The following is a 27706-nucleotide window of genomic DNA, read 5'->3' on the forward strand; positions in this document are numbered from 1 at the left end:
AATCCCTCTTGCTTCCTATTGACAATATGCCAGGCAGGGCGTGGGCTCTAATTTGACTGTAAATAAATGAGCTGAAGGTATTTAAAATTCTGCATTAGCTTTAGGGAGGAAAACAAGTGGAAAAATGAGGAGTTGCATAGCTTGTAAACTTCAAAGAATACATTGAGAAGCATCATAATAATGCCTAATAATCATGATAATGGCATAATGATCTGCATCCCACGTTTGACCAAATCATTTAATCAATAAAAAAAAAGACTTCTCAACAATGTCAAATTTCAAAATGAGCTTGCCTACTTGCACCAAAAGGATGACAAACACAATAACCAATTTGATAAATAATAATAAAAGACGTGCAATTAAGTATTTTACCTTGGAAAGAACAGATGTTCTTGAATAATCTGGTCAAACTTTTAATCAGTGGTTCTGAATTTTGCCCCTAAATTTTTGGGGGTTTTATCTCTTATTATTTATCCTACTGTTTACTTAAATAGATTCAATTATTACTCAAAATTTGGGGGAAATATCTTCTTTGGTCTTCTTTTGGTCTATTAATAAAAATACTATTGTTAAATAATGTTAAATGAGAAATACGTTTTTTATACATTTTTTTAATTTTAAGTTATCAATCTGATATTTACAAATTAATACAAATTGTGTGTTAAACTGAAAAGAAAACTCCAAAGTTGAAAATTAATAATTTTATTTTTTTTGGTGTGCAAAAGTGCATTCCAGGGCATTTGCATAAATTTTCAGAAATTCTGTAGGTAAAATATTGGCCTGTGAAACTATTTTCACACACTCTGATACTCAGTGTGTCACTGATATTAGAACTGGGCACCATCCACCTCCTTGTATGCAAAGTAAACGGTGACAGGTCCTGCAGATGTCTGAACCTTCTCTGTCACACCAGCTACCATCCATGAACCCAAGCCATATGCCAAGCATGGGATACCTTGAAGAAAGAGAGGAAAAACATATTAGAAATGCCTTTACTTTTTTTTTTTTTTTTTTAAATATCAGATAAAACGTGTAGCCTATTAAACCTTACCAAGATTGACGACTTTCAATGCAGCAAAAAAACTATTTTCAAACTCCAGGCTCTGTGGAGGAGCTTTGGTGCAGTGGTATTTGATGAAAGGGAAAGCACCAGTTCTAAGGATGTGGTAGTTCGCTCCCTGCACCTGCCAGTTGAAGTTGGACAGACCGAACTGGTCGTTGATGACGTCACGGTAGCGCACACAGAACGAAGTCCAGGGCGGGAGCGCGCGCTGTGTGAGGTGACATGTTAATACTTCAGAGGCGGCAGGACGAAGCGCTTTATTCCCAAAGGTGCTGGGGAACAACACCACTTTTAGAAAGCAGCTGTGGATTCTCCGCAGAATTTCTGTCATTTCTGAGTAAACAGTCAAGTCTAATATTTCAAGAGCTTCTGTTGGTGCGTCACGTCATTATTTCGTCATAATTAAGCAACGTGACAGTTTACCACGATAAATAAAGAGCATCAAACCCAACAAACAGCAGCTTTGTGTCTTTAAGTCAGAGTACAAAATTATCGCCTAGACATTCTGTGATCTTGAATCCTAGTCCCATTTCGGTTGTCAGCAAAGGTTACACAGCTCACCGGAGAGGCTTGAAAACTCGTCTGACAAACATTTACATTGCTACCTGGACGAAAATACGATTAATGTGTTAGTTTTTCGCAGAAATAATGATGCGTTCAATATAACCTTCAGTGGTACGATAAATATCTTCTCCGGGAAGAAACAACCAAGCGCTTTTTTGTTCCTATTTGCTAGTAGCATATATAGGCTACTGCAGAATGTATAATATCATGGATCTTTATTCTCATGCGCACTTATACTTCCAGTCATAATTGAAATTACACATAAAATACAATATAGTAAAATAGCATTAGTTATACAATACATTCTAACAGTAGATGTACAATATAGATGTGCATTTATAATGTACTGTATAGTACCTATTTAAAAACGATCAAAAACTGCTTATTTTTGAGTGCTTATAATTTTAAAGAAGATTGAATGCATAGTTATGTTTTGTGTTCCTGGAACATAATTCAGCGCAGAAAGAATTAAGCAACTTTCCCCAGTTGTAGTCTCAACCTATATGATGAGCGAGGAAAATGTCTTGAATGGCACATCCTGTTCGCATTGTTAATCTTTACAAACAAAACTAAAAAAATTGCACAATATTTTAGATCACTATAAAATGTGACCTAAAAAGGTCATGGACGTAATGTTACTGTATGTATTATAGCTATAACTAAGTTACTATAACTATAGAAATGTTTCTTTACAGCAATTATAACTGAATGTGCAAATGCTATTGATGACAGGGTATAACTATGTTGATTTATTTGGGGTTGATCTGTGAGGTTTATGAGGTGATAACTGTTCGCTTCCGACTGCAGGAATCTCCTTTTCTTCTTGAGATGTGGTTTGGTTTTGTATGGTCATGCCCAGGATCTCCTCGATGTCCTTGATTAGGTCCTTATAAAAGCAAACAATAGCAGACATTCAGTATATGTCTGACTACAGATCTTAACCTCTAACTACTGAACAGGGAATGAGAATTCCTCTATCAAATTAAGTAACAGTGTGTTGAATGCAGTAATTCAGCAAGTGTCAAATAATCTCCAATTCACTCACAGTGTCTGACAATGTCCACAGTGTTCTACACTTGTATGACTTCAGCTGCAGATAGTGGCCAGAGATAAAGCCTTGACTTTAATAAATTAATAACTTGTGTATTGTATAAGATGTTAATATGACAGGCAATTGGCATGCTCTTTCAAAAATAAATGTGCTCAAGTAAATGTGCTCACCTGAGATTGACCAAAAACTAAGTTCACTTCTCTCTACCACAAAAAGTCTCAGTAAAACTTTGGTATAATGATAGTTACAAAACTAACAATATTTTTTTTTAGAATAACAACCTTAGACAAGATTTTGACATATATATTTGCAAACTGTTGACCTTTTCACTACACTTGTATGGTCCAGTATACTCATCATTTACCAAATATGCTGATAATTGTTGTGTCATAACTCAATTTGACTTGAATAATAACCACAAAAAAAAAACAAATTAAATCAAACAACTTTGAATAATGTGAAGCATGAAGATTATTATTACTAGCATTACAATAAAGTTTTGCAGAGCCTTTTGGAGCAAATAGTGGAGTAGTGGACTCCTCTACTGAGTGACTGATACTTACTGCTGCGTTGTGGATATGTTTTTGTTAATTATTTGTTTGTCAGTTCATTATTTGTCTTTGTAAAATCTCTAAAACCATTTTTCTTAATATGGTGAAACTGTCAAAAATCCTTGTGATTTCAGTCCTAGTTTATAGATACATGACTTGAACGTGAAACATCTAGTGTTTTTTGATGACTAAAGTGAAGCAGATAATATACCATTAGCATAAGGACTTTTAAATACATCCGCATACCTTAAAATTGTTTGCTCCTTGCATATTAGGAGCTGATATTTCCTGATGAATGACTGACAGGTTGCGAGCAAAGGTCAGCAGCGCTCCCTGGAGATTCTCCGAGATTGTTCTGTTAACGACACACAGAAACAAACGAGCTTACTAATGATCCCCCAGAACCATCATCAGAGAAAAACAAAAAAACAATCACCTTGTTTGGCTGTGGGGCTGTAAGGAGCTTAATGAGAACTCTCAGCCTTAAAGAGTGTGCTATTCTTTAGGGAGAAATGAGGAAGGAAAGCAGGGCTTCGATGTGATAGGTATAGGATTTATGTGATGAATGCCTTTAATTCGACTTGGCGGTATTTTGCACTCTGACACATTTCAGGTTGAGGTATTCACTACATAATGTTTAATCTGCTCTTGGGAGTGTGCTCAAGGTCTAGATATATCTCTAATGGTAATGGGGACAGAAGAAGGGAAAACAAAGCTGGAGAAAGACAAGGGTAATGCGTCTGCCTGCTTCATGTGGGAACTCACAGCATGCCAAGACTCCTTCTATCTCTGCTGTCATGGAGGGCGAACACAGTGCCTTGTCTTGCCTGAAACATTAGCAGAAGTATATAAAAACACTTGCTCTGAGTCTGCAATCAAAAAACTCCAGTTGTATTATTGGGACCCAAGCAGAGGTTTTACCTTGACATCATAGCCTATGCCCTGCGCTTTGCACATCAGAAAAAATGTGCTGTAATATACCAAAGAAAGATTGGTGTGGAGAAGGCGGGTGCACATCACTGCAAAGCGACTGGTCACGGAGGTTTGCTGAGAAGAGCACATACACACACAGAGAGATAGACAAGAAATTGCATGTGATTCTGTTGCTAAAAAATTTGACCAGTACATCTAAATGATAAATTGACCTCTCGGGGATGGCAATAACCGCCACACTAGAAACAAATAGAAGAGTTTCGAAAGCCCACATGGAGAAAGGGGCTTTAGTCTCACAGTCAAATAGGGCACTGGGGAGACCGAGTCCGGTGTTATTAGGTTATACCGCTGCAGAAAACAGAAAGGTTTCCTATAAAACCCAACGATGCTCACAGACACGGCAGATAAAAGATGTGTCTAAAAGAACGCCACAGGAGCGGATTAGTTAAGAGTGGCAGGACTCGCAGGACTCGTAGCGGGCATGAGGCATATTCTCAGTGACAGATATGAAGCGGAGGGTAAAGCCCTTGCATGGTGTGTGGGGCATGAGTAATTCCCTTCTATGGAACTCTGTTTTCAGCTGTCAGGCACACTATCCTCAAACAACAATAAAAAGCTTTTCCTGCAGGGTTTTAATTGTGTTTGTAATATTCTAGGCCTAAATGATGGCCAAAGCCAGAGCCATTAAGACAGGCTGGCGGGAGCGGCGATATGAGGGGATACAAACTAAATTAATGTTTGATAAAATAATACAAGTCGCAGATTAACAAGCGTAAACTCCGGTTTGCCGCTAATAAAGGAACTCTATTGTTTAGGGGCTGGCATCAGGTTGATGAGGTGCTCAGGCATGCATACACATGCATAATGAATATGGTATGCATTATTTATGGGCTGATTATTTAGACTCATCTATCAAAATGATAATGAATTCAGCTTCTCCTAAACACCAATCAGGTCGGAAGCGTAATTACAGCGTTTAGTTGTATTTAACCAAAATAAAACAACAAAGCTTAGCTGGATCAATCTTTATGGATGCAGTGATTTATTGGGATAATATCCAGCAGAGGACTCTTATTGCTCTTTGGTCCAGTCTCAAGGAACACATTCTGGATAATGGCATTCTTGTGCTTTAAAGAGCTAAAAGCATCCTAAAGTGTTCAGAGCATTAACCTTTAAAGTGATAGTTCACCGAAAAAATGAAAATTCTGTCATCATTTACTCACCCTCATGGCCCATAGGACTTTCTTTCTACTGTGAAAATAAAATGATTGTTATTTATAGCAGGATGTACAAGCTGCCCTTTTCCATGTAATGAAAGTGAATGGTGACCACGGCTGTCAAGACAAAACTTTCAGTGAATAATGACATCAATTCAGTCTTTTCCTCACACTATCATACGACTGAAGAAGATTTGGAATAAAACACACAAGTTGCATACACTGCTTTTATGATGCATTTTTGACAGCCCATAGTTTCCGTCCACTTGAATTGTATGGATGAGAATAGCATCATTAAAACTTGTGCTTCCACAGAAGAAAGAAAGTCATATATACCACCATTCAACAAAAAAAATTGGTAAGTAATTAATACTATCATTAAGCAATGATGCATTAAATCGATCAAAAGCAGTAAAGCCTTTTTATTATTACAAAATTAAGTTATTTCAAATAAATGCTGTTCTTTTGAACTTTCTATTCATCGAAGACAAAAATATTAAGCAGCAAAACTGTACATAATAATAATTACATGATAATAATAAGAAATGTATGTTTCTTGAGCACGAAATCAGCATATTAGAATGATTTCTGAAGTATCATGTGACACTAAAGATTTGGAATAATGCAGCTTTGGTGAACATAAGTATCTTCTTTCAAAAAATTTACCGACCCCGAACTTTTGAATGGTAGAGTAGATTTAGAACAACATAAGGTTGAGTAAATAACAGAATTTTTCATTTTTGAGGATCAGGTTATTACTAAACTATTCCAGAATAAAGTCTTGAATATCTGACAAATGTTTTTATACTATATTTCAAATCCAGTATATAACAAACACATCTTCTTAATGCCAATAGAGAGAGTGGATACTTTACTTGAAATGAAAGATTCTTACAGCTTTGATCTTCACTCCAGCATGGCGTACGGAAGACTTCACATCTCTGACTATAGGAGAAACCTCTAGTTTACTGGTGTGGCAGTCCAGCGTCCCCCTCGTCATCATGAGCATCAGCTGGGTCATAGCCAGCTGGTTACTGTAGCCCAGGTCAAGATCAATAGCCCATACCTAAATACAGTACAAACCAGCATACACAGACAAGTCAGGAGATCCAACACATAAATCAACGTAACTATTCAATTATTTTCAAACAACAAGTAGACAATGACAAAAACTTCAAAACAAACAGACAGATGAATAACTGTATTTGCAGGGGGAAAAAAACAGATTTCAGATTCAACAGACGTGTGTGTGTGTGTGTGTGTGTGAGAGAGAGAGAGAGAGAGAGAGAGAGAGAGAGAGAGAGAGAGAGAGAGAGAGAGAGAGAGAGTTACATACTGTGTCTAAAGCCCAACTGGAGACTCTTCACATCTGTATGGTTAATGGCATCATTATAAGGATATTAAGGGGTCAGGCCCAGTCTTGGCCTTATGCTTAAACAGGGCTAATTTTCCCTGATAATAATCTAATAGCTATGCCCTCTCTTCAAAAAGTGGCAAATAAATCACCACTGAAAGAGTTGTTAATAACTAAGTGGCAGTTGGCTGACTCTCCTGTCGTCCCTATTTGTCAACCTAAACGCTGCTGCCAGCAAATGCAAATGGTGGCCCGGCTGCTGAAATCACTGTCTGATCACAGTATTGTGCTCAACGTTCACATGCAGAAATATACAGTGCACTGAATCATCATCTTACACCGGCTTTAATTCAATTGCAAGCTCAAATTCATTTCAGTATATAATAACTACTAAAAAGAAAGAAAATAAAGGATTATTTGAGGAATATAGGAATATTTGTTGATTTTGTCCAGAAAAAAAACATTCCTTTGTGTTGCAGCAACAGTATATAAGAAGAAATGTTATGATGTCATCACAGTTAATTTTTTGCTTGCGAAAGTAGTTCATTCAAAATGTGAAAATTTTAAAGCTCTTTAAAAACTAAGCACAAATCCCTGTCCAAACCCTTGTAAAGGAATCAAGTAAAGCAATGACCTTTGAAAACTGGACTCAGGACTCAGTATAGAGTATAGAGCTGAATTCATCCAGTAGTCATACTTAATACCTGGGCTTGTGGGATAGGTGGGACCATTTAGCCAGTCTGTAGAATCAGCCAAGCTTGCTTCATTGTCAACCTCAACAAAGGCGCTTGATATATACGCCCAGATTGTACCTGTCTTCTATAGCCCCTTCACTTTCATTAAAAACTGCAATCTTGCAGCTGAGCCTCCCTCCGCACACAATGTGAGGCAAGCCTGCAAGGGCAAACACATGCGACCCACCTCTCCCCCACACATACAGAAAATACAGACTGCTTTTAGCAACAGGTTTAAATGTAAATTGATGTTTAAATAGAGACAGGTTAGCACTAGTCTGGCAGATCTGTCTGCCTCTATGCCAGGAGAGATCGGACAGTGATGTTTGGATTTATCCGCCTGAATTCCTTTTGTCAGTTTTAATTGTGTGTGCAGTTTATTCTCAGTAAGACACGCTGAATAAAATTCATCCCGTGCCTCTGTGAATTCACAATATAGAGAATCCTGGTGCTATTCAATCAGAAGAATGTACGAATTACTTTCATTTGCAGGACTAAATGGCATTCTACTGGGAGTGTATATGAGATATATGAGTGTGTGAGATTTTCTGTGGGAAAGTATATTCCACCTCCATGAGTAATTTATCTAAAAAATCTCCTGTTCTCTGCCTTCCAAAGTCAATCATCTATTTTAAAATCACAGCATGCCAACTGAGTTGATGATTAAAACAGCAGTATACGACATTCATTTGAAAATATATCTGTTCTATAGCATTTCATACTAGACCAACCCTTTCAGAGTGATAAATAGTATGTGCATAAGAAGCTGTAAAAATCAACCACTGACTCAAAGGGGGCTCCAGGCTTTCACTGTGTTAAGTAAATGTCATGCGCCATTTTTCTGAGCTCTAACATTTCAAGCACATACATGAGTGATTAGAACACTAGGATTTGGCTTACACCAAAACGTCTGTCCATCTCCAGACAGGCCCTTCAACATTTAGAACAATTGAGAAAAGGTTTTCTTTTTGAAATAGTGATGATAGAGTGAATTCAATGTGAGTGTGTTCTGCCACCCTCTAGTGGCAGTGGAAATTGGATCGCTGAAAGAACAATGTGACAAGACACATTTCCATCTTAGGCCTGCCAGCAAGAATCATTGATAAAAATCACAGTACTCTAATTAATTATGCATCATGTTGCCTAGTTATATAATCACTCCTTTGCTCACTAATCATTTGCACTATGTATAACATTTCCACAGGGGATATTAACATCCCATGACTTAATAAACAGACCTAGATTTAGAAACACAAGTTTTGAAAAATGACTAACTCAATATCTAACACAGTAAGGTCAGTGAGGTCAAATCCATTTCATTTTTTCCACATTAGACTTAAATTTATTTTAATGTATCCCCTCCCTTCTCCCCCAAAGAGATTTTTCAGTTGTCATGTCATTTGGCAGAGATGCAAAGCAAACCACGCACGGTCTGAAACGCAGGGAATGCTAGTTAGCCTCCTACTGTTAGGGGTGTCTAAGCACTGTAAAAAATGTTTATTTAGGTAACCTTAAAAATTAGCTTCATGAGGTCTAAATAAATCTAAATGGACTGTTTACAACCCTTACTACATTAGCTTATACAGGTATAAAAAGCACTTTAGATAACTGCACATATAAGTACATAGTCCGTAAAATCAACTCAATGTAGTGTCCTATTGTATTATTTGCAGATATTGAAAAAAGAAGGGGAGAATCTAGTAAATAACCAAGCCAAAATGTTCTATTTCTATGTATTGTGCTAGAGAAAACACCACATTGTGCAATCTGTCTTCGACAGTGACCAAGAACCTCAACGTCTGAGGAAAAGACACTCCAGCCTGACCTCCTGTCTGACACCAGTACATGGTGGGGGTGTTGTAAGGTCAGGGGGCAAGGCCTTAAAAGGCGAATTAGTTTATTGACACAATAAGACCTGACAGTTTATTAGATAGCCTTTTGGCACATTAGCCACCCTTCATTGTCTCATCTGTACAGCTCCTAAGGGGAACCTAGGAGTGATCTTATAACATCTCAATAAGAGCCCCGGGCCAGTAGATTGAACCCTTACACTATCTATATTCTAAGGTGAGAACGGTGTTACGGGCTCTGACAGAACAGTGCCACACGTCAGATCCCATATCATTTTCAACAGCTTCTTAACATGGCAGGTTCTGTTTTCATAGAGCTGTAAAACACACCACTGACATTTAAGGGTCAATTTGTTTCGGAGTGAGCTTGTTTGATGAAAGATAGATAGAGCTGAGTGCTTCCATTGTTCCTGTATCTCAAATGGTAGAAAATGGCGCTAGCAATACCAAGGTTGTGGGTTTGATTCCAGAAAACTCTACTAATAAAAACGTATACCAATTTGATTTGGATAAAAGTGTCTGATAAAAGTGGAAATGTTACATATTGTATAATAGTTTCAAAAGCATTATCTAGCCTACTGTACTATGAATGGAAAAGTCATACCTATACATTTAACCTTAATCTTATCTATATTCATAATCTATTGTACATCAATGTGACTACTTTTAAAATGCTTAATATCTGTAAAGTATAAAAATATATTTAAAAAAATATATATATAAAATATTCACTACCATTCAATAGAGATAAATATCTTATGTTCACCAAGGCTGCATTTATTTTATCTGAAATACATTAAAAACAGTTATATTGTGAAACATTATTACAAATTAAAATACCGGTTTTCGATTTTAATTTTAAAACGTAATTTATTCCTGTGATGGCAAAGCTGAATATTCAGTCTTCAGTGTCACACGATCCTTCAGAAATCATTCTAATATGGTAATTTAGAGCTCAATAATCATTTCTTATTATAAACTAAACATTTTGTAACGTACATTTTTGCATTACAATTGTTTTTTGTAATGTAAAAAAAAATGAATGCATCCTTGCTGAATAAAAGTATTCTAACTCTTAATCTTGCTGAGCCCAAATATTTGAAAGGTAGTGTAAATATAAAGTGGTTTATATTGAGAAGTGTTTTATAGACTGAGTTGGTTCTCTAACCTGCTGTTCCAGGTTGCTGGGATCCAGAAAGGTGACTAGATCTATGGAGAGGTGTCCCATGATGAAGCGCTGCTGACAGGCCTGACCTATACTATTGCAGATAGTGTGCAGGACGTCAGGGCAGATGGAGGACTGGGGTACAGTGCAACCCACCACTTCCAACCCACTGGGCCCACGCAGTTGATCTCCACAGGACAGCATGTGCACATCTCCACCCGGCTCCACCAGAAGATCCACCGTCAGACATGTCACACTATCCGAAGGAGGGAAGGCTTCTATCACTCCACCTGAGGAAGGAGATGGATACACTCTCAAAAATAAAGGTTCTTCATGGAACCACAGATGCCAATAAAGAACCTTTAACATCAGTGGGAACTTTTCATTGCACAAAAGGTTCTTTATAGGGGAAAAAAAGGCTCTTTAGATTATTAAAATGTTCTTCACACTAAAGGAGCTTCCCAATTTGCACTATTTTATGTCATTTTGCAGTATAAATAGTATAGTAATGTGTAAATAGTAATGTGTTCACACCGGAAAATTCCAAAAAGAAAAAGTGCACTTTAAATACCCGGATGATGAATGTAATTAACCAAAAAAAGGTTTTGGAATGTAAGAGTGTACAAAGAAAAAGAGAAAGTGTCCCAAGGAAGATCTGACAGGTTAGAGGTACTCTGCAAACTTACCTTCCCTGAGGAAGTGTTCTAAGAAACAGGTCCATGTAGTATAGCAGGATGTGTTGGCCGGCCGGGCATATGACGCCAGAAGATGAGGAACTTCCTCTAAGAACTTGATCATCACCGGCTCCTGCACCAAAAATATAGATAAAAGCACAGTCGGTCATACTGAAAATCGGGGCTGAAAAGCGACCTAAATAAAACAAATATCTCAACCTTTACATCATTAAGCAAATTCTGACCGTGGTGTCTGGGTCTGATGTAAAAAATAGCATATAGCACTACATAGTGTCGATACCCCTGATGAAGCAGTAACTACTGAAGTGTGTCTTAATTTGACATGCCTTACAAAAGCCCAGAAGGTGGTTGTGTATGTGGGTGGGGGACTTTGATTGACAGCCCATTGCCACGGCATCACAGTAGTCTAATAGCTTTAACTGAAGGCAATAGTAACTGCACCTGTCCCCAATAAGAACTGACACATGCTGGCAGATAAATACCTATGCAAGCCAATCGATCAAGAGATCAATCAGGGTCTGTTTCTGATCAATACAGCCCTTGTTTCTGTAACTAGAAAACACCATAATGGCTTTGACACTTAATTATGTTGTTAATTGCAATGTTTGACTTTCCAGGAGTGCCTCTTAAAACCTGTTGGTTAGTAAGAGGAAGAATTTCACCTTAAGGACCTCTCAAAACTGAGAAGAATGGACGGAGCACTTAAGGAACGCCAACCACAAGCAGATTAAGTACATAATTTATGTGCTTACAGTGTCAATTTGATGTATAGAAAACAGTTTTTACTTAAGCACAACATTTTGGTGGGGAAACTATTTAATGAAATATCCTTTTTTTAACTGCATATAATGAGTCAATAGGTCCTGTTTTACAACCTTGAGAAGTGCAGGTTATGCTCTAGAAGATGGTAAGGATTCATTTTTTTTTAAATCTCCATTAAGTCTTTATCCTTTTCAAGTACATTTATAATATTCAAATATATGTCACCACTGAAGAAGTTTCAAGATGTGGAGATACGATGCTGTTGATATTCAAGTCATGAAACAGCCATCATCATATTCAAGTACCAGAAGAGCCAGGGTCAATCGCTGCGCAGTGATTTCACCCCCGACACAAGCCATAAAGCACACAATGGTGCGGCAAAAAGTGTAAGGAAACGGCCTTCGTTCCCCGCGAAAGAGCAGGCGCACTCTGAGAATTTGCCAATGCACTTCACACAAACAGCAGGGAGGGAAGGAAAGCGAGAGGGAATAATTTTTGCCATTCTTTATTTGGACTTAAACTGCGAACTGTACTGTGAGAGAGGATTCGGGCCTTGCTTGGCTTCCACATAAAGATGAGCTATTTGAAACTATATAAATAAAATAAATGTCTCCTGTGTGCTTTGATTGCTGTTTGATCTCTACATTAGAAAGAGCGACATTGCAGTTGCAAGCATATTCAACAGCATACCTCCTAAGAGGGATATGGGGCTTTTTCAAAGCTTTCCTTAAAGGGATATTTAACTTGAAAATGATCACTCTGCCATAATCTATAAATGTTCTTTGTTCTGTGGGAAAAAAAGTAGATATTTTGAAAAATGTCTTTTTTGACCACACAATGACATACAGTTGGGTTCAATGACCCCATTGACTTTCATTATATGGACAAAAACAAGTAAAACATTCTTCAAATATTTTCCTTTGTGCGTGTGTGTGTGTTTTTTTTCTTTTTCGTAAGCCATCTGATATAACTTTCATATACATCAGATGTTAGACATACAAATATAAAATACAAATATAAAGTGATGATATAAGGTAAATGGACATTTTGAATGGGTTTGAAAATAAAGCCTGCTATTATATGGACATATTTGCGGATTACTTCCCAAACGCAACATTAACCAAAGGGGAATACAGAAAGTGTCGTTACATTCAATATCTAATAAAATAAACATGATACAACACGTAATCCCACATGCATTGAATAAAATAAGTAGGAGACAATCTGTCTATCTGTTGATGCTATTAGTATAATGCTCCCTCGTGTCTAATGACCCATTTACTGGCAGAACGTGCATGTTTGTAATGTGTAAAGTGTTGCGTGTACGGGTCCACCCAGCCGTTGAATAGAGTGAGATCCGCATGTCTTTAACCCATCTTCTCTGAATAGCTGATAGGCTCGCCCCAGGCTGGAACACCCCTCTGGGTTCGGGCCTCCTAAACAAACTGCAAAGAATCACAGTCTTTCTTCACACTGCCTCTAGGTCTGTTTTCACACTTATCTCTGTGGCTGTTCCTCTATAGGGCCACATGGGTTCTTGTATTCTTCCCCTTGCATTAGAAGAGGCTCCTTACAGAATCAATAATTAAACAATGTGCACACAGTAAATAGGGTAAATAGAGGGGGAGCTCACCATAGACCCGGGCTTGACAGGGGGAAATTAAAGGGTGCATTTTACTAAAAACAGCTCCCTAGAGAAGCAAAATAGCATTTAAACTCCTATGACTCCTATAAATAAAGCCAAACGCAAAACTTATGTGAAGCCACTGAGCACTGATAATTGCGTTCTGATAATTACAAAATCATTATAATATTTTTCTAAGAGGGATAGTGGCCCTTCAAATGCACGTTTTAAAAATTTAATTGAAAATGTGCAGCAGACATCATACATACAAATTGTTTTGTACTTAAAGAACAAAAGACAATATTTACCCTTTATTACCCGCTGCAATTAAAACATTACACTGATAAATCTGCTCTGCAATATTTCCGCATTTGTTGCTGAATTTATTAGCTTGAGTAATAAAGGGCAATGAGCATGACAAAAAGATGAATAAAACGAATGACATGCAAATACGCAACCGTAAACAGAACAGTGAGCATTTAGCAAAATTCAGTTATGAGGGGTGCTGCAGAATGACAAAATTGCCACTAAAAGAGTGAATACAGATTTGTAGAAAATGAATGACACGCTGAAATAACCTCTGTGCTCTCCATTCTGTTAGCAGAGCTTGCCATTGATTAAAAAGGTTGAAGAGGTAGAATAAAGGCCCGTACTGGCTTCCATATGGCCCAGAAGCCCTAAGGGTGCAGGCCAGCTCATCAGGCCCCAGCTCCCTCTCCTCTCACTGGGACCCCAGCTGGTGAAGAGCCCCCATTTAAAGCTCCTTCACCGCCATCACCATAATGGAGCTTGGCTGGGCCTCAACCGCTTACCTCTGTAATTAACAGCGCCAATGCCACTACAATTACAGCCCCAGATTCCTCTTTCGGCCTCAGTGTAAATTAGGGACTGAGCTAATAGCTTGGAGGTTGGACACGTGGCCTCCTATTGCCCCCGGGATAGAAGGTTACAATAAAAGGCTGGAATAAAAAAAAAGAAAGAAAAAAAAAGCTATGTCTGATTTTGCACACAGCATCGTATGATGATACCTGTAATTAGTTTATACAAAGCTCATGGTGTAATGGCAAAACACTGTATTTAAATCAAGGGCCAAATTGTAAGCATATGATGCATGAGAGGGTTATGAACATGATTACAGGCGGATAAAACTGATGTGTTTTAAAAACACAACAGAGTGTTGAATACATCACATTTGAATTAGAATACATAAATATGCTAAAATTCGAATGACTCATTAATTTCCCACGTATTTGAGTCATAAGCACTCTCATGGCATCAAAGTTTGGCCTTGGTCAATAATGACAGCCTTGCCATTGAGACAAGGGTGCATTTTGTATAGAATATAAATATAAAAAACAGGCAAAGCGGAAATTCTAATGAACAACGCTTGTGACTGAAGTGTAGCTGCATTTGCAAAATAAAAGAAATGGCACATTTCATTTTGCATTTAAAAAAACAAGCCACTTGATACTTCTAAATTGCTACTGTTGCACAATAGGCTCGCACTCATGCAGACTGTGCATTTGAATGGTCTGTGTTTAGGACAAATCAGAACAAATGTTCTCAACAGATTTATTTTATTCATTTTAAAGGCAAAATCACTGGCATCTACCCTGCCTTACCAAAACTTTGTTTTTTTGTGAAATGTTTAGTATTATCACTATTGTATTAAGGTTTTATTAAACATAATGCTAACAAATTATGGTATTTTAGAACTAAACATTTTTCAAGGAACTCAATATTCAATTTAAATGAAATGTAAAAAAAGATAAAATATGATGTGTATAAATTATCCTGATAACTATAATTAAATGAAACATAATTAAAATAATGAATAATAATACAATATAAATATTAAAATCTATCCCTTCTCAACAACAAAAAATAATTCAATCGTATAAGGTTATTTAAAGTTAAAAATGAAGCAGTCCTACCCTTACTTGAGGAAGTGACGTTCTCCACTGTTTAGGCCCGTGGCGGATAAACTCCTGCTGTGCCCATGGGCGGCATTTTAGGTAGCTGACGTCACAATAAGCCGTTCCCCGTCCACCCACTTCGCTATCTATCTTGAAGAGCCATCGCTGGACTTCCATGTGTTCTGTCATCAACTGGGCCAGACCTTCATAAAGCTTGGAGAGAGACATATGAATTGCTCTTAATATTATATCATAGAGGGACGGACAGATGGACGGATGGTTCACTGACCTGCTCCAGGGTGTATATATCCCACTTTCCCGGAGGCACATCGACTCCTGCGCTACTGAAGATCCTTCTTCCACCAGATTTAGTGCCGTATAGCTGGGCCACCGCAGGCTCTGTGCCCAGAAGAGGAACTTCGAGCTCATCTGCCACAGCCAGGTCATCAATGTGGGTGACACCGCCAATCATGTAGGCCTGCTTCCCCTGGATCAAATTCTTGATGCGCTTTAGTGTTCGTGGGCTGTACTTCAGGAGCGAAGCTAGACACATGTTTCTGGTCTGAAAGAGGAATATAATGCACTGTTGTGAGTCAATTTGAAGAGAACATAAAGCAGCAGAATGAATGCTATATAAAGATAATAAGCTCTAATAAAGAGAATAAATTATGAAAATACATTTTTATGATGTATATTTCCCCCACGAAAGTGAAATCTCAGAGATCGTTGTGTACATAAATAACTGTCCTTTCCACTATAGCTCTAAGGTCTTACCCCTCCCTTTGTCTATGGCTGTAATTTATGAACACGCACAAACACATTGGGCCCATTACGTGCAGCCGGAGGGGTCATGACCTCTCCTGTACTCCAACACGTTAAATTGATAAAGGAGAGTCAGGGGAGGGCCGTAAACCTCTGCAGCCTCTTGTCTTTACTATGTGCTTAGTGATGGGCTCTGTGGGGAAAGCACTAATTACTCCACATCTGTATGTTTGATCCAAGCAGAATTGTCCCGTCTGTCATTGGCATGCCACGCTGGCAGCAACGACTAACAGAGATTTATCCTGCTGACACGTCTGGCAGAGTTTACACACAGAGAGGAATCGACAAGGAAGAGGCAGCGCGTGCCACTCGTGCACTATGCGGCAATAAATAAATAATGTGTTGTGTTGCACGTGCAGTCAGTCAGGCCTACAGTAATTGTAGAAACAAATTTGCATAGTGTTGCAAAAAAAACTCTCCTTGCAAAGTACAGACTATATTATCCGTCAGTCTATCTATCTATCCATCTATCGATTCATTCAATCAATGTATATAAACATTTAGTTTTGTATAATATCAAATGTTTATAAATGTAGAAAAATACTAATATTAATCCAGAGATCATTGCATTAAAATCTAATCATTCATAGGAGATCTGCTACACAGGGTGCCTCTGTCACCCTCTACAGGTGAGAAATAACACAACAAATTCTTCTATAAAAATGATTTTCAATTTTATGTTCACCACCATCTTTCAGAAACCACTTTGAGGGGAGACAAAAGGTCTGTGTATGAACACCTAGGTTTGTGTGTGTGTACCTTCTTAACTATATTTTGTAAATCTGATATAATGGGTAGGTTTAAGGTTGGGTTAGTGTAAAGGGGATAGAATATACAGTTTGTACAGTATAAAAACAATTACGTCCCCATTTAGATAGTTAAGTGTGTGTGTGTGTGTGTGTGTGTGTGTGTGTGTGTGTGTGTGTGTGTGTGTGTGTGTGTGTGTGTGTGTGTGTGTGTGTGTGTGTGGAGCTCCATACTGAAAAATATTCCATTGCTTCTGGCATGAGGATGGTGAAGCGTTTGGCACAGTTGGACTCAGGCGCAGAAGCGTCACCCAGCTCAATGGCTGTCTGCAGGCCCAGCAGGTGCGTGTAGTACTGGAGAACATCCTCTCCCAGGCACACCGGAGACACGTAGATGACCTCGACATTCTCATCTGTATGTGACACAAACAGTACTGTGTTTATTTTCATGTGTCTTCTGTCAATCCAATTTCATGTGTGTTTAAAATCCTTACCTCTGATGTCACATAATCGCCCCATTTGGGTATTCTGAAGTACATCAAATCCCCTGTGACTGAGTCGCTGATGCTGGGAATATCCTGTCAAACAAATTAAAATTATTTGAAATTAGATTTTATCAACAAGTTAATGACTCTATTTTAAGTAAGGACACTCAAAATCCTAAAAAAAGACTGCTAGAAACTAATCTCTATAATAAAATGATTAGATGTATGCAAACTAACAGAGCGAGGCAATAAAAACAATAGGGTTCAAATTCTTAATTTTCTGAGCTCACACAGGCTTCTCCTCAGCCACCCCCAGTGCAAAAATCACACTCCATCTGCTGGTGATTACAATTCACACTCATCATCATCTCAATAGCCAGTGAAGGTCTCAATGATTTTGACAAATACATTTGTGATTAATTCTTTGGCTTTTCTGCAGGTACACCTAAATACATTTAATTTCTCCCTTAAAAATATTATGTGACCAGGAGCCATCATAATAGATGCAAAGGAATTACCCAATGATGGGACGTGGATAATAGTCCTTTTGGCGGAGGTGATGTGTTTCCAGTTGTCTGCCAAACTCTGTGAATCACAGCAGAGAATAAAAGTGATCAGTGACAGTCAGCACCCACCAGCACATGGATTTATCATGTTGTCGGCCCACCGATGGCAGCAAAGTGAGGAAATTATGCTTGTCTTTCTCCCTGGGTCTCATTGAGACAAACCAAGCATAAATCACATTAATTAAATCAGCTAAGTGCATACTTAGAAACATCTTCCCTCTATTAATTCAATTAGCAGGCTACATGAAGCTTTCTGCCAGGGGAAGATTAAGGCTTAATTAAAAGGATGTGAGTGTTTAAAGGGTGGAAACATACACAAGCTTGTGTCTCCTCTCACAATGAGTGACGGTGAGGATAAATGAACATGTGGGCACTAATTAAGAGACATGCTAGATTCATAAAGATGTTACAGGAATGACAGCACAGATGAAACATCTGTTCTGACAAACAGAAACTTAATCTAAACGTGAGCTTGTGCTATCACAATTACTCTTTGTATAAGCACCTCTGCCTTGAAAGTTCAATTCTCTCCAGCGCTATATTGATGAAACATGTTCCTTACAGGTGTGTACAGCCTGATTTTATACAACACTCAAGTGTCCCAGAGAACTAGAAACTACTGATCTTTCTTATGCCACGGATTCAGGATCCACAGAAGAACAGCTGCAACACTTATTCAGTTTTTTGCAAATATTGGTTGAATGAATGATTCAATTAACATATCATTCATAAAGAAAGTTGCGCATCGATCAGTTTTTTAAATGAATGAGTTGAATAATGACTTACAAATAACAACAGTTGTTTCGTTCCTGAACAACTGAATGACTCACTGCCCCTGCATCCGAATAAATAAGCAGTATTTCCAAAATTGTAGTATTCATAAAACAATAGGTGAAAAGTACCCGGATGCCCTACTATTTCTGCCGAGATTCTGAAGTTTGTATCCGATAGACACTTTACTATCCCATTGGAAAGTTTTTGTTAATGGCAGTGAACACACAACAAAACTAACATGGTGGATGTAGTATGTCCAGATTTAATTCATATTACACTCATTCATACTTGTTCCTCGTACTTTGTTCCTTATCAAACTTAATACCTAATGTACAGACTGACAATCCGGAATGTGCAAAAGACAAGCATAGCGAATCTGGCGATACAAACAATAAAAGACCCCTGTTAAAACATTATATCAATGCTTTTGCAATGCTGTTCGACCTATCAGATTCGAGGACCAGAACTAACTGTTGTATAAATGTGTATATAATTTACCTCTGCTCGGGTGCGGTAGTTTTCCAGTTGGCGGAGACGTGCGGCCTGCAGACTCTCCTTTAAATGGCCCAGTTTGGCACGTTTCAGCAGAGACATGGCAATAATTTTTGCCGCCCATTTGGGCCTGAGTTGGAGCAGGTAGGCGGTACGGGCAGAGTAACGCCTCCAGCAGGTCTGGATGCACACAGCCGCTGCCTGATGCCCCCCGTTGCCTTTGTAGCGCTGGCCGGACTGACACATCAGATTCCATACCTCATCCCTGTTCTCCAGCACCGAGAGCAGCTTCTCCACTTGGGCGCACCGGCCCCTGCTGCCTCTCCAGTTGAGCTCACTGCTCTGCACGCAAGCTGCCAGCCGCTCCCCGCACACCCGCGCCAATGGCACCGCAAAGTCCAGTAGCATCCGCTGCAGCTGGTCCAGAGCGTCCACAATTGCAACCCAGCACAAACAGTACTGTTTTTTAAACCTACAGTAGTCAGGAGCATCCGGGTCAATCTGACCCTCAACTATGGTGAACGGATATTTGCTGACAGCAGCTTGCACTGGAATGCTCTAAGAAGAAAGACATGCATATTATATAAAGGCAAATGGTTATTGCAATTAATAAAAAAAGGGTTAAGAAAACTACAAATGTGTCTCAATTTGCATACTTATGCACTACTCTATGCCGTTTTGTAGAATAAATAGTGCGCGTAGTGCATTCACTCTAAAAATTCCAAAAAGAAAAAGTGCACTTCAAATACCCGGATGATGCATTGAATTAACCAGGAAAAAAAGTGTGGAATGTTGAATGACAATTAATGACTCAACTGGCTATCAGACTCTGATGCTGAATGACAAAATAACCGTACAGAATTCATACACTAGACTAGGTTGAGTGCATAGTATAAGTGCATTGTGTATAATATGTCATTTGGGACACAACTTTTGTCAGTAACATATAAATACATAAATAAAAAAAACAATGAAATCCATTAACTGAATAGAAAGCAACTGTAAAATCTTATTTTTATAGATCCGAAAAGCTTATTTTTATAAATCCGAAAGGCCACAGGCTTGCAGAGGGTGACATTGCCCATCATTGCCCATATCTGCTCTGAAGCTATTCCTCCTGACACATTTAACATTACATCAGGGATAAAAGGTCAGAAAAGGAAAATTGATTATCAGTCAGTAAGCTTTCATGACCAGATTGTATGTTTAGCATGTGTTCACAGGCAAAATACAACATAAAATAACAGTCCTTTTGAGAAACAAATGATTATTAGAAACAGAAGACACATAGTGGGAATTGAAAATGAGCGTTTTGCCAACTCAGCGAGCAGAGCGCACTATATATCCTTGTCATAAATAACTTCATGCACCTCAGTATAAATAAATAATACCTGCAGGTTAAGTGGGGTGAGTCGGGCTAAACCATGAGTCAGTACTCTGTTGTCAGAGCTTGCAGAAGCAGCTGAAGGAGGGGGAGTTCGCATGTTCCTGGATGTTGGACTCTCGGATGATGATCTTCCAAGAGCCATTCTGTCACTGCTCACATCCATCTCCCGTTTACAAGCCTTTTCTGACTCATCTACCATTAACCAGATAAGAAGTACACACCACAGTCATATGTCAAAGACTGTATGAAGTATAAAAAGTATAACAGATATAATGAAAAGTATGAAAAAAAAAATATATAAATATATGTAATATTTATTTAGTTATTTGATCGAACCAGACAATTTTATACAATTTTAATTCATATATACCGGTATATAAAAATATATACACAAATATACAGTGTTCTTTAATAAGTAACTAATTGCATTACTTAGTTACTTTTTATGAAAAGAAATGTGTTGCGTTACTTTTGCGTTACTAGTTTATCTCACCTGGGCTGGGCTTGCTTGTTTGTTTTTTAATAACAAAAAAAGTTCAATCCTTTTGGCAAATGTAAAGGCGCTTTCACACCAAAAGTTAAACGAATAAGTAATTTTGAAAATTCAATAAAAAAATAAAATAAAAATAAAAACATCCTCACAGGTTAAATTTCTTTTTTTTTTTAGGCTGAAGGAAATGCAAATTCACACATTTTCACAGTAGAGGGCGCAGCTCTAACAAACTTTTTAGCTGTGCTGCCCTTCTGAACTGCAGAAGAATAGGACGCAGGAGAAGAAAGTTCAACGCTTTGCTGCGTCCGAAATCGCATATTCTCTTGATTATTTTGAATAAGTAATTACTTCATGACCGCTAAAAAAAAACTATTTTCTATATAGTATGAATGTAATCCGGACATACTACTACATTTGCCATGTTGTCATTGTCATGTGACCTACCAGCGTCAGTTACGTTGCTTCACTGCCATTCATAAATCCTCTCCTGTGGCCTCATGCACACTTCAGAATCTCACCAGAAGAAGTAGGTCATCCGGATACTTTTTGCCTACTCTTTAATGAGTACTGTGAATTCGTACATGCAGGTTTTGTCACATACTGTTTATCGCCTACTATATCGTAGGGAAGTATGCGATTTCGGATGTAGCCTCTTACTTCAGCAAAAAGTCATTTTTCTTTATTAGTAACTTATCTGGTTGAATTGGATCATCAAAGGTAAGCAGTGAGGACATTGATTAATAAAGTGAGATTAAATGCATAAAGTATATTTGTGTAATTTAACATTTAATTATTGCAGGTTTGCGTAACATTACGAGTTTGCTGTTGATTTTATTGATTTTGAGTAATACTGAAACTGTTTTTGTGTAAGTGAGATGAGTAAATAATGCACGCTCACAACTACAATAACTACTGTATAATGTTTAGACAACGGATTTGAAAAACAAAGTAACTTGCGTTACTAATTTGAAAATGTAACCTAAATTTTGCTGTAAATTTATAAGTAATGCACTACTTTACTAGTTACATGAAAAAGGGGATCTGATTATGTAACTCAAGTTACTCAAGTTACAAGTAATGCGTTACCCCCAACATTGTGTATATTTCAAAAACTACTAAACGCATAACTGACACTTAAAACAAGATATCATAGATATCACAATAAAATGTTAATTGAACAAAAATGTATTTTTGTTTTTTTTGTCCCCCAAATAAATTCAGTTTACTCTCCCTATGAATGCAGTTTGTGGGAATCCAATACACAAAAAAGCAGATTTTTTGGATACATACAAATTGACCTTCTAACTTTAAATGTAGGCCGCAAGTGTGTAATGACATTATGGAAATAGACTGACCCGTGTTTCTTTGGCCACTGTCCTCTCTCTGGAGCACATGGACAGCTTTGGGCTGTGGTGAAGTTTGCACTGAAGAGAGGTCAGATGCAGAGGGTTGCAGCGCTGAAATGCATGACAAACCAAGTCTCATTAAAATCTGTAGAGAGGATCTGTACACAAAATATTTCAGGGTTTTATTGTGACTGCAACACATTACTCATGAAAACAAAAAGGGCACAAACAAACAAATCTATGCATATTTACTACCATTCGAAAGTTTGGGTTCAGTAAGATTTTTTTCTTTTAAAGAAAGTAGTACTTTTATTCAGCAAGATCATATTAAATTGACAATACAGACATTTTTTCATGTTACCAAAAAAAAAAAGAACATTTCAAATAAATGCTGTTTTCTTTTACTGAAACTTTTGTTCATCAAAAAATCCTGAAAAAAAAAACATCACGGTTTGAACAAAAATATTACATGGTACAATTATTTTTAACATTGATAATAAAAGGAGTATTTCTTGAGCACCAAATCAGCGTATTAGAATGATTAATGAAGTAATGACTCCTTTGTTATTAAATGAATAATTTTAAAATGATTATATTAAAATAGAAAACTGTTTTTTAAATTCTAATAATACTTCACAATATTACTATTTTTACTACATTTTTTTTTATCAAATAAATTTAGTTTTGGTGAGCTTAAAAGACCTCTTTCAAAAACCTTGAAAAATCTTTCTGACTCAAAACTTTTGAACAGTAGTGTTTATAACATATTAAGAAACATCAGTCGTTCCAAGAAGTTTATACCTGCATTGGTGTGCTCGCATTCGGGTAGTGATTTGGAGTGCAGTTGTTTAGGCAGACCTCCATGTGTTGCAGCGAAATTCCCTAAAGCGGGACCAGTGACCACTCTTTGAGTCCCAACCTAGAATAACCAAGGCAAGCACATTTCCATTACATAAATACACACTATACTCTTCTTTCTAACCCTTGTGGTTTACCTAAGATGGAATATAGTTATTTTAAAGAGCTACTTTACCCAGAAAATATATTATGGTTTATTTCACTGTACTTGATGCTTTAAATTCCTAATTTAGCATTCAAATCTCATCTGGATATTTAAGTTTGTTGTGTTACAATCAGTCAAAGTAAACATGGTCACCATTCACTTTCATCAACAGAATTAAACCTTTAAGCTCGGATGAACTAGTAAGGGAATGTCTTCAAAAGGCAATAAAACATTGTCCAAATATGGAGGAATTACTGAGCCTCGAATGATAGCTCTGTGGTCAAAGGTCAGAGGTATTGAAAGTGACAGAACAAAGGGTATTAACCTTTTGTCCCGTCTCACTGGGCCAAAAAGACCTGCCTGCAGGCTCTAAAGCCACCATTCACCCAATACTAGAAGAAGAGAGAGGGAACATACTTCGCTCAGTAACTTGCTCATGGAGAATGCTATTAGCGTCGGGTCACTGACCAGATTTTTCCCTCCAAACAAAACTTTGTTGTAAAAGGCTGAGAGACGACTATCCATTAATCAGGCTGGTGGCAGCTTGTAGATGTCAAGAAATATGGTTTCTCTTTCTCTCTGTTCCGTTGGCTGTTGCGAATCACAAGTGCGTGCACATTTGCGAGAGAGAGCGCGGTGATGTTGTGTGATTACAACCAACAGATTTTCTGCATTCATTAAAATAAAGCTGGAGCTAAAATACAGGCAGTTAATGACATTGTAAACTGGCCAATAAGCCCCTTCCCTGAAGCAATCAATCACATGCTGGTAATGCTTTCTGGATACTTTGAGCACGGCTCGTTTTATTTGCCTCGCACCTTCTCTCGAGTGAACAGCTGTTTGAAATCTTCTAGAATTAAATTCCATCAGAGCAATGCCTAAAATGCTCATACCTCCTCATTATCATATAATAGTTCATAAATCAATTGAAAGTCAAGCTCCACATTCCTCAATAAAATGGATGTACTGCAACCATTAGGATTTTCGTAAAGCGACTAATATAATTCACCATTAATTTTTATAATCATTTTGAAAAAAACAAGCACCAAAAGTCACAAATTACTCCCGAAGACACATAATGTCACAAAATGCCCAATAAAAATGTGTTATCTACCGACAATTTATAGCCAATTAAAAGCAAGATAAACTTTTTTTGGTGTAAAAAAATAAATGCAACGAGTAGGACATGCATTAATCATAGCACACAAAACAGCATTAAAGGACAAGGTCGGTCACATTGCCGAAAAACATATAATGGAGAGCACACTGTGAGTTTGTCAAGTTGTGGGCACATGCCAGACACAGCCCTTCTGTACTCTCCTCGTCCTGCTGTTCCGGATTCTCCCCCTGATGTTCTTTGGCCTGTCTGTTGTCAAACCACTGAGCTCTCTGACAAACCACGAGCACCAGCCAGGTGTTTGGAGTGGTTTTGAGGCTTGCAGCTGTTTAAGTGGTACAAGGGGACATTTAAAAAATAAAAAAAGTGGGAGCTCCTTTGGAGACTCAGCGGAGAACTAGCCGACAGCATAGAGGTATTGACGCAGCAGGCAGAGCGCCAGTTGGGTAAGCCACGGCTGTCTTATTGGCATGCGGGAACAGGTACCAGTGCCTGTCCTGAGACAGCTGTAAAGCAGCAGCCCATACAACTGCAATCAGGCGGTGGCCGTCCTCAGAAGAATGCTGATGTGCCGCAATCTGCGTCTGTCTGCTTTCGGCAGCCAAGTCTCATACCTTCTTCTCAACAACATGACAGCCTCCTCACGAGTGACAGGCAGAGGATGCAGGAGATAGAGGAAGAACCGCAGCGGAACGGGGATGTGGGGGGGAACAGAGCACCAAAACAAATGGTGACCTTTCGAAAGATTAATTTGTTTACCAACAGACAGATTTAGCTGTCACTGCCAAACCAGGTGACCTTCAAATCCGCATCTCCGGTTTGAAAGCAAAGTGACTGGAGTCATCTATTATTACACGCCACTCACGTAATTTCTTTTCGTGAGGCTCACGTGACAGACGCTGGCGTTAAGGCAACAGTCAACGCTGGCCACCATATAATCAACACTATCAATAAGCCTTAATCATAAAAGATGCTGGATTCTAATGCAGCCACACATGTAAAATAAAGGAAAGAGAACACTATAGTTCACCCAAAAAAGAACATTCTGTCATTATTTACTCCCCCTCATGTCATCCCAAACCTGTATGACTTTCTGTCTTCTGTCTTCAGTTTTTTTTTCTGTACAATGTCAATGTCAATGTACAATATTCTTCAAAATATCTTCTTTTGTGTTCCGCAGAAGAAAAAGTCATACAGGTTTGGAACAACATGAAAATGAGTAAATTATGACAGAATTTTCTTTTTTGGTTGAACTGTCACTTTAATAGACCTTTTTAATTAATAAAAGAAAGAAATAGAACCATTCCTGTCCGAAACTCACACTGGCCCCGTTTCTCTTTTGCAGGTGAGGAAACTGAATCCCATAATTTTGTTGCATGATCTCCTTGTTCTTTGGGTGACAAGCGTTATTGAGGAGACGCATGATAAATGCTGACTTGTGCTGTGTGGGAGATAGAAATATAGAGTACAGAATAGAGATATTTTTTGGCTTAACAAATGTCATGAATAGGCTAAGTGTAAAGATGGAAACCTTTTCCCCAGGGGATAGACCAGAAATCTGGATTTTCGGAGGACGTGCATTAGGTATTGTCTCGTATGTTGGTTGCCTAGAAAAATGTTAGACAGATATTTTAGATTTCATACAATTTTACATTACGCAATTGAAAAACTTCTGTTCTTGTAGATTTTTATTAAATTATATTCATATAAGCGTTTTTTAAAATACCATTTAACAGGTTTGGCAGGGGCAATCTTCTTTTCAGCCTCTTCAATACAAGGTAGAGTCAAAACCTGATTATTGATAGTTTTCAGATAATCCTCAGCATGCCTCTATAAATCAATAAACAGATGTCATATTTACATACTGTACATTAATCTTCCATGATTCACATATACAAAGTTTCGTCATTAAAAACTCTAGGGCCCGGTTTCACAGACAGGGTTTAGACTAAGCCAGGATTAGGCCTGAGATCCATAATTAGAGCATTTAAGTGGGTTTTATAAATATGCCTTAGAAAAAAACATTACAAGTCTCAGGTACTTGCTCTGCAGCAGCAGCAGTGTAGCAGATCTATTCCACCAAGACCAAATACCATGCCACATCCATTACCATGTCAATCTCTCCAAGAGTTGTCACGACAGAACCACATTACACATATATGTTTTATTGCATGAATTTTACAAGCCAGGGACTGCAAGGTGACCTAAATAGATTTCAATTTGGTTAAAATAAAATAATAAAAAAGTTGTATTTACTTATTTTGCCATTTTATAACTCTTTGCTCTATGACAATACAGACATTCGGTCACGTATGCTATGTATTTATACAGACCTCATCTAAACAGATATATTCCAGTCAAGTTGTCATAAAGCCGTGATTTTTTTTACCCTTATTCCATTTTCTGTCCTGCTAATGGCTGTATCCAGAGCTTGAATGTCCAAAACTTCCCCGTTCTGTTGCACAGTCATTCGAACAAGATTCTTTTTTAGTTGTCTCAAATCATCCTGCACCTAACACACGAGAAAATCCACAAGAATATAACGTTAGTCTTACAAACGTAACTATGGCATATTCAAATATTATATAATGTAACGTTAACTAGCATAGTTTTGTATATTTAGGTAACACTTAAACAGCTGTCAGTCTTCTTATTACATTACCTGTACTAAAATATGCCCAACTTCATCCTTATTGTTAAGCACGTCGGCCATTTCTCAACTAAATAACTCTTTAGGGTTTTCAACAAGACACATTTAAGTACAAGTCTTAATATTTTTCTAAACAAAGGTCTGGCCGTAACTATGGCAACACGACGCTCTGCGAGAAACACGGGCAGGAAGTATTATTATTTTTTATTATTATAATTTCATTATTAAGTAACGTTAGTGTGTATCACCGACTGACTTACCCTATTTCTAACGCTATTCATCGAAAAGCCGCTTTGCTATAACTCTAAAAGTAAATTTTAGATTTTCCATTCCACACACGACACGC

At 37.9% G+C, this 27706-nt stretch overlaps 2 protein-coding genes across 4 annotated transcripts; both read right to left on the minus strand.

Annotated features, from left to right (window-relative positions):
* Positions 1-686: 686 nt before the first annotated feature.
* Positions 687-1768, minus strand: cunh15orf61 (chromosome unknown C15orf61 homolog). The gene is made up of 2 exons (XM_077248927.1): positions 1052-1768; positions 687-955 (listed from the first exon to the last, which is right to left on the minus strand). Exons 1-2 carry the CDS (start codon positions 1392-1394, stop codon positions 828-830), a joined length of 471 nt encoding a protein of 156 aa, XP_077105042.1. The 5' UTR covers positions 1395-1768; the 3' UTR covers positions 687-827.
* Positions 1769-1825: 57 nt separating this feature from the next.
* iqch (IQ motif containing H) lies at positions 1826-27702 on the minus strand. Of its 3 annotated transcripts, none has more exons than XM_077248918.1 (21): positions 27373-27702; positions 27100-27222; positions 26437-26540; positions 26242-26317; positions 26032-26151; positions 23392-23509; positions 22600-22701; positions 20756-20943; positions 19371-19922; positions 18051-18117; positions 17542-17625; positions 17282-17460; positions 15769-16041; positions 15504-15692; positions 11169-11289; positions 10486-10772; positions 6275-6445; positions 4151-4276; positions 3995-4056; positions 3476-3584; positions 1826-2513 (listed from the first exon to the last, which is right to left on the minus strand). In XM_077248918.1, exons 1-21 carry the CDS (start codon positions 27421-27423, stop codon positions 2367-2369), a joined length of 3249 nt encoding a protein of 1082 aa, XP_077105033.1. In that variant the 5' UTR covers positions 27424-27702; the 3' UTR covers positions 1826-2366. The 3 variants fall into 3 exon arrangements, with proteins under 3 accessions (XP_077105033.1, XP_077105032.1, XP_077105034.1); XM_077248917.1 differs by having other exon boundaries at positions 15498-15692; positions 27373-27554; XM_077248919.1 differs by lacking the exon at positions 6275-6445 and having other exon boundaries at positions 15498-15692; positions 27373-27554.
* Between the last annotated feature and the right edge of the window lie 4 nt (positions 27703-27706).

The sequence above is a fragment of the Siphateles boraxobius genome, unplaced genomic scaffold (genome assembly GCF_051911475.1).
Source record: "Siphateles boraxobius isolate OS27281-9 unplaced genomic scaffold, OSU_SipBor_1 31, whole genome shotgun sequence".
NCBI classification, from domain to species: domain Eukaryota; kingdom Metazoa; phylum Chordata; class Actinopteri; order Cypriniformes; family Leuciscidae; genus Siphateles; species Siphateles boraxobius.

Excerpts from the sequence above, each read along its gene's own strand:
- iqch (XM_077248917.1), bottom strand. The coding sequence starts at position 27,423 with ATGGCCGACGTGCTTAACAATAAGGATGAAGTTGGGCATATTTTAGTA. Across the intron at positions 15,693-15,768 it reads ATATATACACCCTGGAGCAG|CTTTATGAAGGTCTGGCCCA; the intron begins GTCAGTGAACCA and ends TCTCTCTCCAAG. Across the intron at positions 6,446-10,485 it reads CCAGCAACCTGGAACAGCAG|GTATGGGCTATTGATCTTGA; the intron begins GTTAGAGAACCA and ends TACTGTATTTAG.
- cunh15orf61 (XM_077248927.1), bottom strand. The coding sequence starts at position 1,394 with ATGACAGAAATTCTGCGGAGAATCCACAGCTGCTTTCTAAAAGTGGTG. Across the intron at positions 956-1,051 it reads ATTGAAAGTCGTCAATCTTG|GTATCCCATGCTTGGCATAT; the intron begins GTAAGGTTTAAT and ends TCTTTCTTCAAG.